This window comes from Filicampus tigris, chromosome 4 (genome assembly GCF_054856515.1).
Source record: "Filicampus tigris isolate MCC_2025a chromosome 4, RoL_Ftig_1.0, whole genome shotgun sequence".
NCBI lineage: Eukaryota > Metazoa > Chordata > Actinopteri > Syngnathiformes > Syngnathidae > Filicampus > Filicampus tigris.
In genome coordinates, this window is record NC_141220.1 from 15,974,049 (window position 1) to 15,990,963 (window position 16,915).

Genomic DNA, 16,915 nt, shown 5'->3' on the forward strand with positions numbered 1-16,915 from the left:
AAAGAGTCTCAGTTGCTTAATCCAACCTACTGAGCTTTTATATTTGTATCATGAGTCAATATTTTGTTGCCTACATTTACACATTTTTATTGCTAAAATGTCATGTCATCTTCCAAACCGCTTATCCTATACAGGGTCGCGGGGAATTGCTGGAGCCTATCCCAGCCGTCAATGGGCGAAGGCAGACTACACCCCGAACTGGTCGCCAGCCAGTCGCAGGGCACACATAGACACTGTCACTGAGCGGGAATCGATCCCACGCTGCCCGCACACAACTCAGTGGACCTTGCTAAAATGTGGTTAATTAAAATGTATTTATTACATTTTTATCCTTTTATCTAATGAAATAATTGGTTTATTATTAACACATTGGTAACACAATAGGCAATGTCCTTATTAATTTATTAAATAACTTATTGAAAATAATATGCAAATATCAATTATCATTATAAATTTAGAATCACATAAAATATTTATATTTTTGAATTAATTCACAAAGTAATTGCCTTAATTCACTAAGTACTGTAATTGGTTTGTGCCTTTATTGCAAATTAAAAAATGTATTTCATTTTATTAAATAATTGGTAATCAATTATGACAAAAATAATTATACATATAATAATTACAATCATAAATCTTATTCTACTATTAAAATAAAGTATTTTAAGCCCCTATCCCCATGAGGGCGAACGTTTGCGAGGGTGGGAGTAGGTAGCAAATAGTGCGTTCATGTCAAGGTTTGTTCAAGGTTGCAAACGTTCACCAACAGTTTTAGTGTTTGTTGTTGTTGTCGCAAGGGAATTTTGAACATGTTCATCAAAATTTCCTTGCGACGAGAAAAGTGCAGGCGAACGTCTGGCAAACGTTTGAGACCTTGAACGAACCCTGACGATAATGCAACATTCACTACCTCCGCAAACACTCAAATGGCGGCCACTCAGTGGGATAGGGGCTTTACATATGTTACATACACATTTTAATATATATCTTTTAAATATATATATATTTTTGCTCATGTTGCTACAAATGAGCCGGCCCATTTCTCCGTTTTAAAAATCAAATGTGGCCAATGAGTACAAAGGTTTCCCCTCCCCCGGATTAAGAAATGCATATAAATGAGAGTAAACTACCTTTTTGACAGCAACTTTGATCTTCTGAAGTTCGGCCTCTCGACTGAGTATTGTCCATGGGATGTGCAGCCGGATAAAACTGATGCCGTTTGCCCTCTGCGTATAAAAACACAAGTTCCCGCAACAGCTTCATTTTAAAGTGGCACATATACAAAATGTTCAACAGAATGCATCTTGAAAAGGTATTATCCAGTCCAGTCCAGTCCTCTACGTAAGGTACTGGAGTCAACCTGTGAATTTGCTGGCTTCTGACAACATATTAACGGTGGAACGCAGTCAGTATGTAAAGGAAATAATGGGAAGCTTTGACCAGTGTGAGATTCAGTGCTGACGGCCCTTTGTGTTGAAAGCAATTATGTGTAATTTATCTGAATGCATAAAGCCACAAGTGGCAATATTGCTCTAAGGACATGGCACCTTCCTGCTTTGTTTGAAAGGCACAGGCGAATAAATTCTGGTTTTACTGCTTGCTGTGCCTGTGTGAAAGGTACTACAGTTGAATAATATTTTATGGTTGTTTGACTCCAGCTATGTGCACAAAAGATGTCAGATGCACCTCCTCTAATCCTGTCAGGATGTCGCATTGTATCCCAATCAGGTTTTGTGCAGGAAATGCCATTATTGCAAACTCAGATCACACAATCCAGGCCCTGCAAAGGATAAGCGCTATAGTACACACAACATCTGTTTTAAAAGAGAAATGTTGTGTGTTTTTATTTCTATACAATTTAAAACAGTTCCTATGTGTCTTAACAACACGTCTGTGACATGATTTCACCAAAATATCCTAAGGATCAAGAAATACAGCACACTTGTCCCGATCACGTTTTTTCAGGTTCGAGTCCAAGTCTTTTGATTTTGAGATCTGTGATCTGCCGATATCGATTCGAGTACTGATCCGATACCTCGACAATGCATTCAGAAAAAGAGTGTGCATGCCATTTTTCTAAAATTAATATAGAAATATACATACATCAACATGTATATGTTGTTATATATATTTACATTTCACAGACGATTCCACCAAATCAGTGCCCCTTTCTTTTGTAATACTCAAAATAAACTCAGTTCTACATTTTATCCCCCCCCCTTTTTTTTTAAGAACAAAATTGGATGATACACATATTGAACAAGTCGCTGATAGTGTAGTGGTACACACGCCTGAGTTATGTGCGGGCAACGTGGGCTCGGTTCCCGCTCAGTGACGGTGTCGCCCGTAGTCACCTGGGATAGGCCCCAGCACCTCCCCGCGACCCTGTACAGGATAAGCGGTGTGGACGATGACACATGACGTATTGAACAACTCAATGTGCATTGGTTCATCTCAGAACTTGTTTTATCATGTCAGTTTTTTGTACTTGAAACCCTTTGTGGGTTTTAGCCATGACATTTACACTCATTGAATGGTAAGTTTAAACACAATACATATCAATGTGTAGGACGCTTTATAAAATTATATTTTCATGTTATTGCCTGGGGATGCAAATGGTACCAATTTGGTTGAATGGCCCATATAAGCATTACTATAGAATGTTTTGACACATTTGATTTAATGGTAAACAACACATTTACATCGTTATTTAAAAGCTTGCATGGGCGGGCTGAAATGAATAGAGTGACATGTCTGTCGGTCGCTTGAAAATTATGGATCTTCACCCAGCCTAATCCCAAGTCATAGGCAACTAACTTGTTATAGGGGTGTAGTTATCCTCACTGTTACATCACAATCGGGTAACTAGGCATGGGCCGATTACCGTTTTGATGTGTGGTTTTAAAAAAAATCAAGGATTCAATAACCACTAATACAAGCTTTCACCAGTATTGAGCTCTTCTTTACTTTTTTGAGGGGACACCAAAGCAAGGCAAAATATGACTGGCTGCTTGTAGAGTTGAGTGAGCCTCTTTGAAGTTAATTTCCTCCAATTCAGTTTTTTTTTTCGACTTCCCGGCGAGCAGAGAGGGGAGGGGTGAGTTACACACAGAGGAGGAAAGAACATATTTCCTCAACATCATGACTACAGCATGTGTAACAAAGCAAAGGCATTTACTTCATCGTTGGAGGGAATACTAGAAGTCATTTGTGATGACATTTTGCTCGCGCCTCTCCTGAAGAAATTGGTGGTAGTCTTGCAAAGTCTTGGTCTCACTGAGGCACCATAGTGCACATAGTGCGCGTTTCAAAATGCACACGGTTCATTGCATTCTAATAGTTCACCACTAGATGGCAAGTGAATTTTACACATTGTACCTTTAATTATTGAAGGAAGGACCCTAAAGAGGGGTAATTTGGTGATAACAATGATATTAAAAGCATTAAACAGCACCACTGAATCATAGATGATTTAATTACAGCAATGACCTTTATGCCAGGATGTCAAGTATTCATGTGGCACCTGTTCCAGCTGCATTGTTAGATCATGAAATATCTAGTCCCAAATGTTAGACATTCCCTGGCCGCAACATTAGGTACACTTGCACACTTTAATGAAATCCAAAACAGCTGCATCAAAACAAAAAAAGTAAACTGTCAGCAGCGTCCACACACAAATAATCTTGCATTCCTCACCCAGTCGACTTTCCGAAAAAAACTTGGGTCATTGACAGATGGTCGGCAGTGACGACGCGTCTACTCATTCAATCAAAGCGAAACCCACCCGCCGGCCATACGGCTCTCTCGCTCCAGCACAAACACTTCTGAGTAGTGGATCACTCTCTAATAAGGCCCTATAATCTGGCCTTTGGCTTCACACTGGTGGTCAGCGATATTAATCCTCAACCAAAACAGCAGCTGATAACACACTCTAGCGCCACGCAACCCGCACACAAAAACACACGCATGCAGCATTGCGTCTAAAATAAGCAGGACGCTTATGTTGTCATACCGTGCAGACATTATGTTCTCTCTCTAACTAGGGACAGATGACCACAAGGTATCCCACTGGAAATCCTCCAATTGTTTGCCCAATACAGTTACAAGATGTCACTTGGTTGATGTTTTGCTTTGTGTGTGAGCTGCATAAATGAAACAAGGGATTCTGATAAATATTGCGTTTCTGGAATAAGAGTTAATACACTCGTTTTTAGCCATCTCTATTTTGTCACTTCTGTCGACTGAAAATGACATCACAACTCCTCAGGTAACGACCAATCACGGCTGACCTGTTTTCTGAAGCTGAGCCGTGATTGGTGTTAACTGAGCCCAGAGCAGTTGTGATGTCATTTTAAGGTCGACACAAGTGACAAAATGGCTGCCCCCTGAGATGGCTAAAAAAGGGTGGATTTTGCTGCTTCACTCATATTACACAAACGCAATATTCATCAGGATGCCGTGTTTCAACTAGTGGGCCTGCTGGGAACATATTCTTGAAAAAATATGTTTAGGCTGATTTCCCCTTTAAAGGATTACAAATTTGGTCAATGCTGTTTTTTTAAATTGATGAACTCAAAAAAAATCCTAGAAATGTACATGGTGTACGAGCAGGTAAAAACCCCAATGCCAGGCAAGGGGATGCAACCGACAGTGCAAGGCTGTTCTCAGCTTCAGACTCTGACTCATCCTTAACCTGTTTGGCAGCCGTCCAGTAACAGGATTTGTGTTTGCTTTGCTTAAGGGTGACCCATAAATGTCTGTCTGTCAAAAAATAAAAGCAGCAATGAAAAGGCATGACAAATCCTTGAAATGATTATCATAAAGTCTGATGCCATGTTCGGCCTACAAAATGGCTTTGCAGAAAAATGTCAATCTAGGAAACCTGCTTCCGATTGGGACTTATTTGGGCGAAAGTATGAGTTTGTCAAAGTACAGAGCCCTGATATTTGCTCAAAATGGCCGACTTCCCGTTCAATATTGCTTGGGTCTTTAGGCATTTCCCATGCATTCTGTTGTGACATACTGTTGGGTCCAGCCAGTTCAGATTCACACAAAATCCCCGTTCCCGAACTGTGTTGACGACAGTGAAAGAACTCCGGTTGAAATTTGAAACTTCTGCTTCTAACTACGGAAAAGTTTATTGTTTTAGTTTAAAATGGCTTAACTTAACTAGAATCCTGCGTCTCATTGTGGCCAAAGATCCTGGTGGGATATTGCGCCTTTTTTTGCTGTAAATAGTAAATCCTACATGCGGCGGCGGATGCCGTATGCTAAAGAAGGTGTATTCCGCAACCGCCAAAGGAAAGTAGAAAAAGAAGAAGGAGAAGAAGAAGAAGAAGAAGAAGAAGAAGAATTCATGGCAACTAATGTGTGAAGTATTGCTTACTAGCATGTAGCACGCAACAACAAGGATTTACTATTTACAGCACCAAAAGACACAATAACTGACCAGGATTCTATATTTACATTTGGCCACATTGCGATGCCAGATTCTCCAAAGTAGTTAAGCTCATATCCCAATGAGTGGGGATTTTTTTGTCAGGGAGATGGTCAAGGTGTCAAACAATTTTTATTTGGCACGACCGTTCAAAATTTCTTGGCGACCATTAAAACTGTTTGCCAATGTCTGGTGAACATCTTTGCGACCGTTTAAAACCATGAATGAAGCTTGACAAAAAAAAAAATAATTCAATGTTCACTACGTTTGGAAACAATTGCAAAGTGGGATACGGGCTTCAAGGTAAAGCCACTTTAAACTAAAAACAAAAACCTTTCCCGGAGTTAGAAGCGGAAGTTTCGAATTCAATCGCAACTCATTGGCTGCCGTCAACACAATTAACGAATGGGGATTTTGGGTGCCAGTCTGAGCTCTAATTCCACAAATTGCACCTGAGTATAAGTTACAGAACCAGCCAAACTATGAATAAATGTGTGACCTATAGTTCGAAAAAACCATAATTGGAATACTAACAAACATACGGATTACAATTAGGTTGAAAGCCCCATAAGAACATTACGCACCTCTTTGTCGCGTTCTATCTGCAGTCCGGCATCGAGCAGCCCGGTTTCAAACTCCTCCCTCATGAGAGCCTTCTCCTCCTCGGACAGCTTTGATTCCTCTGCGTCTCCCGAAGCAGCTCCTCCTCCCGCCTCTCCGGATTCTGGATCTGTTTCCCACAAGCCCGGTATGGGGATGGGAATGCTGCCGTTGGACGCAATGGAGAGGCGTCCCTTGGATGCGCGCCTTTTTTTGTATTTGTAACACAGCACATAATCCACCTTCCTCTTGCCGTCAGTGAAAAAGAGCCCTGGGCCGAGGTCGATGCCAGACTCCTATAAAGACAACCATGAACAGAATTTATGAGCCCAGTGCTGGAGCAAAAGGGGTCTGCAATAGCGGGCAAAGTATGGCCCATTTTTTGCCTGAAATTTGGTTGTTTTGTGTTTGTATTCCCCATCCATCAAATAATTGCTTACTTTATTTATTGTAAATAAAATATAACAAAAATAGACATGCTGTACATTCCGCATTTTTTACTATTCATTTGTGTCATGAAATAATTGCTTCACTAATTTATTGTCAATAAAAAAAATTTAAAAAAACTATTTCACACAGACTGTACTTTGAACACTTTTTGATGAGGTAACTGGTTCATTAATTTATTGTTAATTTTTAAATGTGTAAAATAAACACATTTACACAGAAATTTAGCATTGTTTTATAAAAAAAATAATTGATTTCAATAAATAATTGTTTAATTTGATTGTCACCAAAAAACCGCAAAGAAATTTACATAATTATACAGAGAACATTTTTAATTTATTTAAGTACGAGGTTGACATATACATTGGACGATTTTCATATCAATTATTTTAAATAATGGGTTAATTCATGTACAGTTCACAATAAAATAGAAATGCTAACATGAACATCTTGCATTGATATATTTTTTAAATCCATTCATCTCATTAAATCATCTGTTCAATAATTTATTGCCAATAATAAAACGAAAAAAATATAAGATAAAACATTTATACATTCTACCGTATTAAATATCAGTATATATTGCAAATATAAAAGTGAGAACGAAATATCATTTCACTTATTAAAATATACTATTTTGCATTCACAAACTTTTTTTTTTTTTTTTTTTAAACTTCCCTTACGAATGACTTGGTCCATCTGTCCCTTATAAAAAGCAAATGTGGCCCTTGAGCGAAAACAGAGAGAGGGGTCAGTACCAGAGGAGGCGGCTGGTCGCTTTCAGGCAGGCCGACAGCAGGGGGGCCTCCGTTGGTAGCGTCGAGCCCAAATCCGGAGAGCGAGCGGGCCAACGAGACGAGCTTTGCAGAGTGAACGGACGACGACTCACTCATTGCTGTGACGACAGACATGCGGCCTTTTTCGTTTCATCCCTCTGAAGACACAAGCAAAGGAAAAGTGTGTGTTTAAAACTAAAAACTCCTCTCAACAGCATCAAGAAAAAATATCAAACAGAAACAACTGACACACACACGCACAGTGTGGTGATCGGTGAAATAAAAACAAATGTCATTGCGTCTGTGGGACCACAAGGTACACAACACTCTTTTATTTTAATTTTTTTTCCTTACTAGACCGCGTGTGACGTGTATCGGTTAAGTCTGTTGGCTGACTCTGACCGACTGGGACCACGTGGGTCGATTAAATATGCAGGACGGAAGCTCAGGGACGGATATGACGATGCCCAGCTCTGAAGCTCAGAATAAGATAATTGCTTCCAACTGGGGTGAATTCCATAGGAATAGTTTGTTCAATACCGGCCCTGGAATTAACAGAAAATGGCTGCTACAAACCAAAATGTGTGACTTCCAGTTCAATTTCAGGCACGAGTAATTAAGATCTTTTTGTGCGTCCTATTTTGATAGATATGTCCACCCAAGTCAGTCTTTGCAAAACTGTTGTCAAAGGATCTTTTTTGAGTTTCCTTTTTCATGGTGATAAGGAAAAATGATCAAACTTTTGATGCCATGCTCCGGCCACATTTAATGACGTTGGCAAGAATGCTTGGTTATTTAGTGTTGCCAATCTGCCTAGGATAAACTTCTTACATTTAGGGATAATGTGGCCAATAGTAGGAACTCATCAAAGTACATACAAATTCCTGGAATTAGCCCAAAATGACAGCTTCAATCCAAAATGGCCACCTTCTTGTTTCATTTTGATATGGGTCTTTTTCGCACATCCTAATATAATAGAAATAGTCAATGAATTCTGTGTAGAGTTGTAAAACTAGTTTCAGGGGATGCTGAAGTGTCTTTTGGGGAGGTGTTGGTGACACATAAAATACTACCATTTTCACCACAATACACACTTTCTGCATCTGAGGTTGATTTGACTTTCCAGTATCATGTGACTTTTTAACGTGACAGATCAAGAATTAAAGCCAAAGCTCCCTCTCCACTTTTTTTGACCCAATTGAAGATGTAGGCTTGGATTAAGCTCTGAGCGGGTGCCGTTTACAACAATCCGCTGGGGTAATTTCGTCACTGGGCTTCATCGGTTTGGATTTTTATTTATTTTTTTAACTATGACCTTTTTGTCCTTCAATTTTGACATTCAATAAGGAAAAATGTGTTTAAGTGGCAGGAAGAAAGTACAAGCTCAGAGGCTAAAGCTAATTTATGAACAGTAACATCATACCTTGAACATTATCCATCAATAACATCAGCACAAATGCTAATGCTGATACAAAAAGATGGATGCCCTGGCTTGTATCTATGACAAAAAAAAGTTTTTAAATGGATTAATGGCTAAAGCTAATGTCATGTATTAAAATAAACATTTCAACAATTCAAAACTAACATTAGTACAGGTGCTGCTGCTAACACAACAAGACGGGTGTCCTAGCTTGTCCATATAGAGAAAAATAATCATAATAATAATAATAATGTATTAGATTTATGGTAGTTTTAAGTTGTTAAAGAGCCAGTAAGGAACTACAAGTTCAGAGGCTAAAGCTCATAATGAATATGTTTATAGAAACATAATATGCTCCATTTACTTATGTCGTTAATATAAAATATTAGTTTCGTTCTAAGATTTTTAGACTAGGATAATCACATGCCTACACATGGGTACATAAACTTTGGTGACAATCGATGACGTTTTTGTCCATTAAGTGACGCAATGTTTTTTTCTGTACAAGGTAATTAGGAGAGGCCTATGACATGAAGAGAATAAAAAAAAAATTGCGATTTTGGTTCTAATATTTTCAGACTAAGATTATCACATGCCTACCCATGTCCACATACATTTTGGTGAGGATCTGTCACAGTTCTTGTTCATTATGTCACCGTAATGGACCGATTGCACGCCATTGCACAATAAACGGGTAGGCTGCGTAAGCCAGTCACTCCTGCAATTAATGTATTTTTTTTTCCTTTATTGAAGGAAGAATTTGAAACCTAAATTTCAAATCTAAATTATGTCAATACTTAACGATGCCATAAGGCATTTTTATAGCACAATAGACCAGGAAACAAGTCCAAAATTAACAGCACGGAAGACGTCACAGTGATTATATGATCCGGTCAAAAATGTCCAATATGGCAGCGTACGGGGTATGTCATTACTTTGACTTTTACTGACGGTATTACTTAATCGGATTAAAACTTCTCTTCAGGGAATCAGATTCACTTGTTATTTGCATTTTTAATGTTTATAAACAGTGCCTAATACAATAAAGTAAAAATATTTTTGAGTTGCGTGTTGCTTTAGGGTACAATTATCACATCTAGATGTCATTACAGACCGTCTCAATTACACCTCTGATGTGTGGCCATATGTTCTCCACATAAGATAGTCACCTTCCTCGAACGTATAGACATGCTAGCGGCGCTAATCCCAGTTTACCACATGTTAGTAAACAGGCCGCTCAGATGTAAACTGAGACTATGAGGTCCATAAATGGACGTCAGAGGCCGGGATGTCATAATGCGCTACATAGCGCCAGAGGTCGGCACATTTTTGTTCATCTATGTCAGCGACGTATAATGACAGGAAGATCAATTAAATGCTCTTTCACAAGATGACAGATGCACATAATTAACATGTGTTTCCGCTTTTTTTTCCGATAATTTCTGTTTTCGTTTTGTGTGATATCACCACAGGAGTGATTGTTGAATAAAGAGACAATGAGTTTAAATCAATAACAATAAATAGCAAATTTAGCTGTATTATTGTGACGAGTGTGACGAGACTCGAGGGCACGAGCTGTAACATATCCACATTTATCACCACGTTACTTTTGTATACAGTACTTGACTATTTTTTAGCAATGACTTTTTTTTTTTTTTTTGTGGTGTCAGTTCAAATGTTTATATCTCTTTCCAGGCTGCTCAGTATGACAATAAAGCGAAAATAAATTGACATCAATGATAATAAACCACAAAATGGAATCCCTGCAGATGTTTGTATCCATGTTTTGTTATTATATAATTTTAATATGCAGCGGTTGATTTGTTTTTATCATTATAGTATGTAGTGATGGATGATTCAAGATTCCTGTTTTCTGAGTTTGGTCATGTGATATTCACAAGCTGAGCTGTGATTGGTCGTTATGAGCCCTGAGGAACTGTGATGTCATTTTCAATCGACAGCAAGTGGCAAAATGGCCACCCAATAAAATGGATAAAAATGGGTGGATATTGTTGCTTAATTCATATTCCAAGCAAAATTAATCAGAATACTATGTTTAGACTAGTGGGACCGCATAGAACATATTATAAAGACAATTTTTGAGTTGATTTCCCCCTTTAAACTTTTTTCATTCATTCATTCATTCTCCATACCGCTTATCCTCACAAGGGTCGCGGGGCGTGCTGGGGCCTATCCCAGCTGTCTTTGGGCAGTAGGCAGGGGACACCCTGAATTGGTTGCCAGCCAATCGCAGGGCACACAGAGACAGACATTCGCACTCACAATCACACCTAGGGGCAATTTAGACAGTCCAATCAACTTACCATGCATGTTTTTGGAATGTGGGAGGAAACCGGAGTACCCGGAGGAAACCCACGCAGGCACGGGGAGAACATGCAAACTCCACACAGGGAGGCCGGAGCCGGGATCGAACCCACGACCTCTGAACTGTGAGGCGGACGTGCTAACCAGTCGACCACCGTGCCGCCCCCTTTAAACTTATTAAAAATATATATTTTTTGCAAGCATAACATGAAGCGAGTGTCTGGGCTTGAGCTGTGGCTGACAACATTTTCTGTGCTTTCTTGTATGTGTTTTACTGTTCTCCCACCGTTTAATAACCAAATGAAAAGTGCATCATTGACTGTGGCTCTCCTTTTCCACATGAAAGGACATTACAGTAAGCACACAGTACAAAATGTGAAAAAAAAAATGTTTTCTTAAAAATCACAATATAGCAGCAGAGCCACCAATGAACTGCAATATAGTCGAGGGAAACAGTGAGGATAAAGAGAAACTATTCATTTAAAATAACCGTAGTTGATGCTGCATGTGGACAAACTTTTGGAAAAAAAAACTTGCTTCACATCAGGAGAAATAAAGCAAATCGCAGGGGTGGGGGACAATAAATGATGTCATTGTCATTTGTATTTTAATACAGTATACGGAAATAATGGGGTGGAGGGGTGGGGGGAAATACACTTTGAGCTTTTAACTTCAGACCATATTGTACAGCCCTATTTTACAGTTATGACAGATACCAACATTTACCTGTGTGATTATCACGTGTCATCAAAGGCCGCGTACCTTTGTTTCAGTCTGACACTTTATAGGGATAACTTGTTTTTCACACTTGTCATGACAGCTAAGAAGAGTGTTGAATTATTGTCTGGAAGGTTTATCAGAACAGATTATTTCCATTGTTTCCCAGGTATGGTAATATATCCCAAACAAAAATGTGCGTTCTTTAGTGATTACCATAACTTAACTTAACTTAACCTGTGCATTAATAGAGACATTGTTATGTTGGAACAAACCCGGCAATAGGGCACATGCGCATGTCTGTCAGGCTTACCGACCTGTAAGCTCTGCTGACGGCTCAACAACACAAATGTGGAAAGGTCAACAAATGCACCCTCATTTGAAGGAGCAGAGGGTACCAGGGAAGCTGAGGGGCCAATCTATTAACTACGCTCCAACAGATTAAACACTGCTAATTTTAAACACTGCCCATCCATCTTCTATAATGCTTTTCCTTTCTCGGGCCACAGGTGTGCTGGAGCCTATCCCAGCTATCTTTGAGCGGGAGGACTGGTCACCTGCAGACTTTTTTTTTTTTTTACCACTATAATGAGTCTACTTGCATAGCACGTTTCAAAACAGGAAAAAAAACGATTCACTTTAAAACAGTCAAACAAAATCAAACTACTGAACGTTTTACTTAAAATACAAGAATAAAAAGACTAAATAGATTAAAAAATATGTTTGATAATTAATAGTAATTAAATGAAATTATGGAGTTATGGTGGAAATAGACAATATGCAATGTGTTCAATTCAACAGTGCGCATCCAGATGGTCAGATGGGGGGGGGGGGGCGCCCTTCGGCTCCTCGACACACACGCACACACGTTAAAACACAATAGTGACTTATACACTGTTCATAATCCACCAAAAAAGTGGGGAACTGAGTTAAGTAAGTACTCTGTCGACAATATAAGGAGACAGAAGACAAACGTGCGCGTAAAAGTGCGCACAAGACGCAGAACCCAATACGTAAAAAGTACTCAACAGGCAGTTTTATAGTGTTATTATCCACAAACACACGAAAGAGACGACTGAATACTCACTAGTGCTCCTGGAGGATCAGCTGGCTGCCCGGTGGAAATGGGTGACAATGATAAAGATGATGATGTTGATGAGAGGCGCGAGGTGCGCATTGCTTGGGCCCGAGATGGTGGACAATCCGCACGCGCTCCCGACACCAACTGGGTTTAGCTCGGCGCGCGCACGCCATCCCGCTAATTCCCCCTGAGTCCTAGTGACATACCGGACATCTTGTTGGCTTTAAAACCAAACTCTAGAAGAAAAAAAAGTCACAGAAAATAAACAACAGAAACAAAAACAGCAGCAACAGCAACAATAACAACAAACGCTGACAGCTAGTTCAGAGTCACTAGTGCTGTTCATGAGTGGGTTTACGCAAACATTTGTAAGACAATAAATTAACTTTAAGATATACATTAACTTTTCAAAAGACCCAATGTTAAAGAAAAGCAATTACATTTTGGTATAATTCTGTAATTTATTTAATTACTTCTGGAAATTTCGAGTTTCGCCTTGGTGGCACGTTGTTTCTTCTGTCCTCATCAAAACACGTTCTAATGAGAACAAGCGCCACCAAGAGGACTATAGAGGAACCGCATAATCACTGTTGAAATGTACGACTCGATGTTTTTCTGTATTTGAACGCAGATATGCCCACTCCCAACCACGCCCACAAGTAAAAAACAATTTCCTAACATGCCAACTATGGAGGACCAAAACTGCCAAAATAAAAAATAAATAAAAGTGAAAATAAACCCCCCCAAAAATATTAATTGAAATAAATAAAATAAATTCATATTTAACTGTATTTATTTTTGCATTTATTTTATTTTCTATTATCACTTTTATTTATTGAGAGAGAGAGAGAGAGAGAGAGAGAGAGAGTGAGAGGTGCACACATTCTAGTCCAGGGGTCTACATTCCTGTTCCTCGAGGGCCGGTGTCTTGCCTTTTCCATCTCTCCCTGCTGTAAAACACCTGATTCAGATGATCAGATAATTAGCAAGGTCTGCAGAACGTGAATAATGATCTTGATCATTTGAATCAGGTGTGGATTGCAGCAGGGAGAGTTGGAAACAGGCAGGACGCCGGCCCTTGAGGAACAGGATTGAAGACCCCTGATCTAGACTACAGTAACTGTGACGGTCAATGTGTAAAAAGGCAGGCCTCACCTGTTGTGTGACTTGCAGTTGGTTCTGTGTGTGTAGAATGACGGTGTCATTTGGGGCTGCTGGCAAGTCGGCAAGAACATGATTCTGTTTCTTTTTTTTTTTTTGCTATTTGTTCAAAAAAGTGTTGAAAGACCATCAGCGGTCCAAGCCACCTGTTATGGATTACAACTCATTCTAACTAGAGGCGGTCGGCTACAGAACATTAGCTAACAGTATTTACTTTAACAGTGTGTGGAAAAATAATCAGGTAAAATCCCGTGATAGAGCGAATAATCCGTGATGTATGTACGATACAAAAATCTGCGAACCGACAAAAAATTAATGATCTAGCGAGTGACGATTGTATAGATTACTGCAGCATATTTCGTGAAAATTGTCTGATTTTAGAGGCTGAACTGTCATGCAGTGCTCAAGTTTTTATCCCGCACCACAGCCAATGGTGTGTCCGGCTTTCATTAGACTAACAACGGGCTGCATCTCACAAGAGCGTTTCTGCCAGTGTTTGGCTATTTCCTTGCTTCTACTAGTTGAAGCAGAACTCACAGTGTGGGAAACAAGTGAGCACACAAGACATTAAAAGCATTTTTGTCACATGCATTTGGAATAAAGTACATTGCTGTACCTTGTTATGTGTTACCTGGATCTTCAGTGGTGACTCACTTAATAGACCTCCTGATACAACCATAATCATACCACATACAACATATGACAGCACAGTGCACACAACTGTGTTATGTATGTCATCTGGAGGAGTTAAGAATCAGAATTGTTTATCTAATAACATGGTACTTTGTAAAAACAAACATTTTAAAAAAGACATCATGATGATCAGAGATGCTGATTGTTAAATGTATGAAAGTGTGTACATCTTTTGGTCATGGAAGTTGGCTCAAACATGTTTTGCGTTGACCAGCCAATCAGATGACAGAAAAACACTGGATATTGGTTAGAGAAAAAGTCTCATTGATAACATATTTTAAGTTACATCAGCCAGCACTATTGATTCTGAAGTCCATGGGCAGATTAGATTGACACGGGAGCACATCTGATTGGACAAAAAAAAAAATCTAATATCCTCACACAATAGAAGCAGCACAGCAAAGAAAAAACAATGGAATGAAGAGAAGAAACTGTTGGGAATACATTATTACATGTTTATGGAACATATATTTGAATTTACGTATAGGTATTTATTGTAAAGGTGGGTTAGTGTTTCTGATAGTCTTTTGGCCAGCATACACATACTCTCAACATACAGTACGTTTTACTATACAACCTTGGAACATATGCATGATTTAATAAACAGAATGGAAACACTTGACTGTGTTGTTTTCTTGTAAATTGTGTGTGGTTTAATACGGGTACATTTGTCTTGGATACAGACACGCAGGTCAACAAAAGCATAATAACTAACTTCTGGTGGCTTCTAGGTGCAGTGCTTGGACTGACAGTCGCACGCGGTGACAGACAGGACAGTGTGGTGGCCGTGGGTTCCGTTGGCACACAGGACGGGAACGCTGATGGGCTCTGTCTCCGTGGCGACGCAACACACACACTCCTGCTCCACCGCGGCCCTCTGCAGGGAGTACATGGACTTACTGCGACATTTACCCTGACAGACAAAGAGACAGAGAGGATCAGATGGTGAGACATTTAGTTTTAGGACTACATTGATGTTTGATGGATCATCAAATTAACGTGTGACTGAGTGTCCCCTTACCTCACAGTAGTGCAATTCAATCTGCTGCTGCGACTGGCAGTCGTCCACTTTGACATAGTTCAGTGTTCCCGCCGTCTTCCGACATTCTGACTCCGTACCTTCTCACCGACACGTGTACACACTCTTTTTAAAAACAGACTTAAAAACAAATGACAATTAGTAAAAGCACTACTTACACATCTCACAGCATGTTGTTCCAATCTGGCTCACAGTCCCCTGAGAACAAACAGAGGAGTTCTGTCATTAAAAACAGTGTCGAAGCTTGTGAGCGAATATGTATGGGCATGAGGCACTCTCACCCCGTGTTCGAGGCACGATTGGCGGTTGAAAGGCGGGCAGGTGGTCGTTCGAATCTGCAGGGCCAGGTCTCCTTCGCTGTTAACGCCACAAGCATATTGGTTGCAGCCATCCTCCTTTGTGGTGTTCACCTGGAGGTAAAGTATAGCCGGGTACGGTGTCGCATAGTAAAGTGCAGTGTAGTATAGTGTCACTTAGCATAACATTACAGCATAGCATACTATTAGAGTAGAATACATCACAATGTGGTTTAGTGTACTGTATTATCAAGTGCTACTGTATATGTACTACTATGCAGTGATTCTCAAAAGGTGGTACAAAAATACTCGTGGTAGGTAGGCTCACTCTAGTGGTACATGAGAATCACTGAATTAAATAATGTTTCAGTGTATTCAACATTTTTTTTTTAAACCGGTACAGTACATTTATTAAGTACAGTTCAGTTGTATTCAACTTTTCAGTGCAATAACTTTGCATTCATTTTTTCCAAATGTGTAATTATTTTTATGAGCAACATTCACTCTCAGGCGGAAAACTCCTCTGTCCCAATATGGTCAATTTGATGTTTTTTCACAAATCGATATTATTGGTCTGTCTTTGCGTGGTCTGATAATTTTACGCATTGGTAACTAATAAAGTGTTGAAAATAGCTTGAGAACAAATCTATGAACATTTCTGGACATATGAACGGTCTTACGACGTGTCACAAAACACTGCCTCTTCCTCACCCCACGTGCAGCGTTATGTGTCCCAAAGACAGCGACAATATTTTAATTGAAGCATTATTTAAGTACAGTTTTCCCCCTATTTTTAAGCACAGTTTTAATATTCAAACTGTGACTTACGTTAACATTAAATATGCCTTTTAGGAATATAACCTCTCCCTTGTTTTTGATGAACGCTCGGGCCTACCATATTACTGTATTTTACTGTTGGCTGC

The 16,915-nt window shown here is 39.5% G+C and overlaps 2 protein-coding genes across 6 annotated transcripts in view; both read right to left on the bottom strand.

Moving 5' to 3' along the window:
• The window catches only part of ano2a (anoctamin 2a), a 28,683-nt gene extending 15,550 nt beyond the window's left edge, over nucleotides 1-13,133 (bottom strand). For both annotated transcript variants that reach the window (XM_086028385.1, XM_086028384.1), the window contains exons 1-4: nucleotides 12,810-13,133; nucleotides 7,243-7,418; nucleotides 6,022-6,333; nucleotides 1,131-1,226 (exon numbers count right to left, since the gene is read on the bottom strand). In XM_086028385.1, the coding sequence (XP_085884511.1) occupies nucleotides 1,131-1,226; nucleotides 6,022-6,333; nucleotides 7,243-7,395 (561 nt within the window). In that variant the 5' untranslated portion in view covers nucleotides 7,396-7,418; nucleotides 12,810-13,133. The remainder of the gene's footprint in view (nucleotides 1-1,130; nucleotides 1,227-6,021; nucleotides 6,334-7,242; nucleotides 7,419-12,809) is intronic.
• Nucleotides 13,134-14,780: 1,647 nt separating this feature from the next.
• vwf (von Willebrand factor) overlaps nucleotides 14,781-16,915 on the bottom strand; it is a 44,098-nt gene continuing 41,963 nt past the window's right edge. For all 4 annotated transcript variants that reach the window (XM_086029154.1, XM_086029152.1, XM_086029155.1 and 1 more), the window contains 4 exons: nucleotides 15,978-16,106; nucleotides 15,855-15,894; nucleotides 15,679-15,776; nucleotides 14,781-15,570 (listed from right to left, as the gene is read on the bottom strand). In XM_086029154.1, coding sequence (XP_085885280.1) covers nucleotides 15,385-15,570; nucleotides 15,679-15,776; nucleotides 15,855-15,894; nucleotides 15,978-16,106 — 453 coding nt within the window. In that variant the 3' untranslated portion in view covers nucleotides 14,781-15,384. The remainder of the gene's footprint in view (nucleotides 15,571-15,678; nucleotides 15,777-15,854; nucleotides 15,895-15,977; nucleotides 16,107-16,915) is intronic.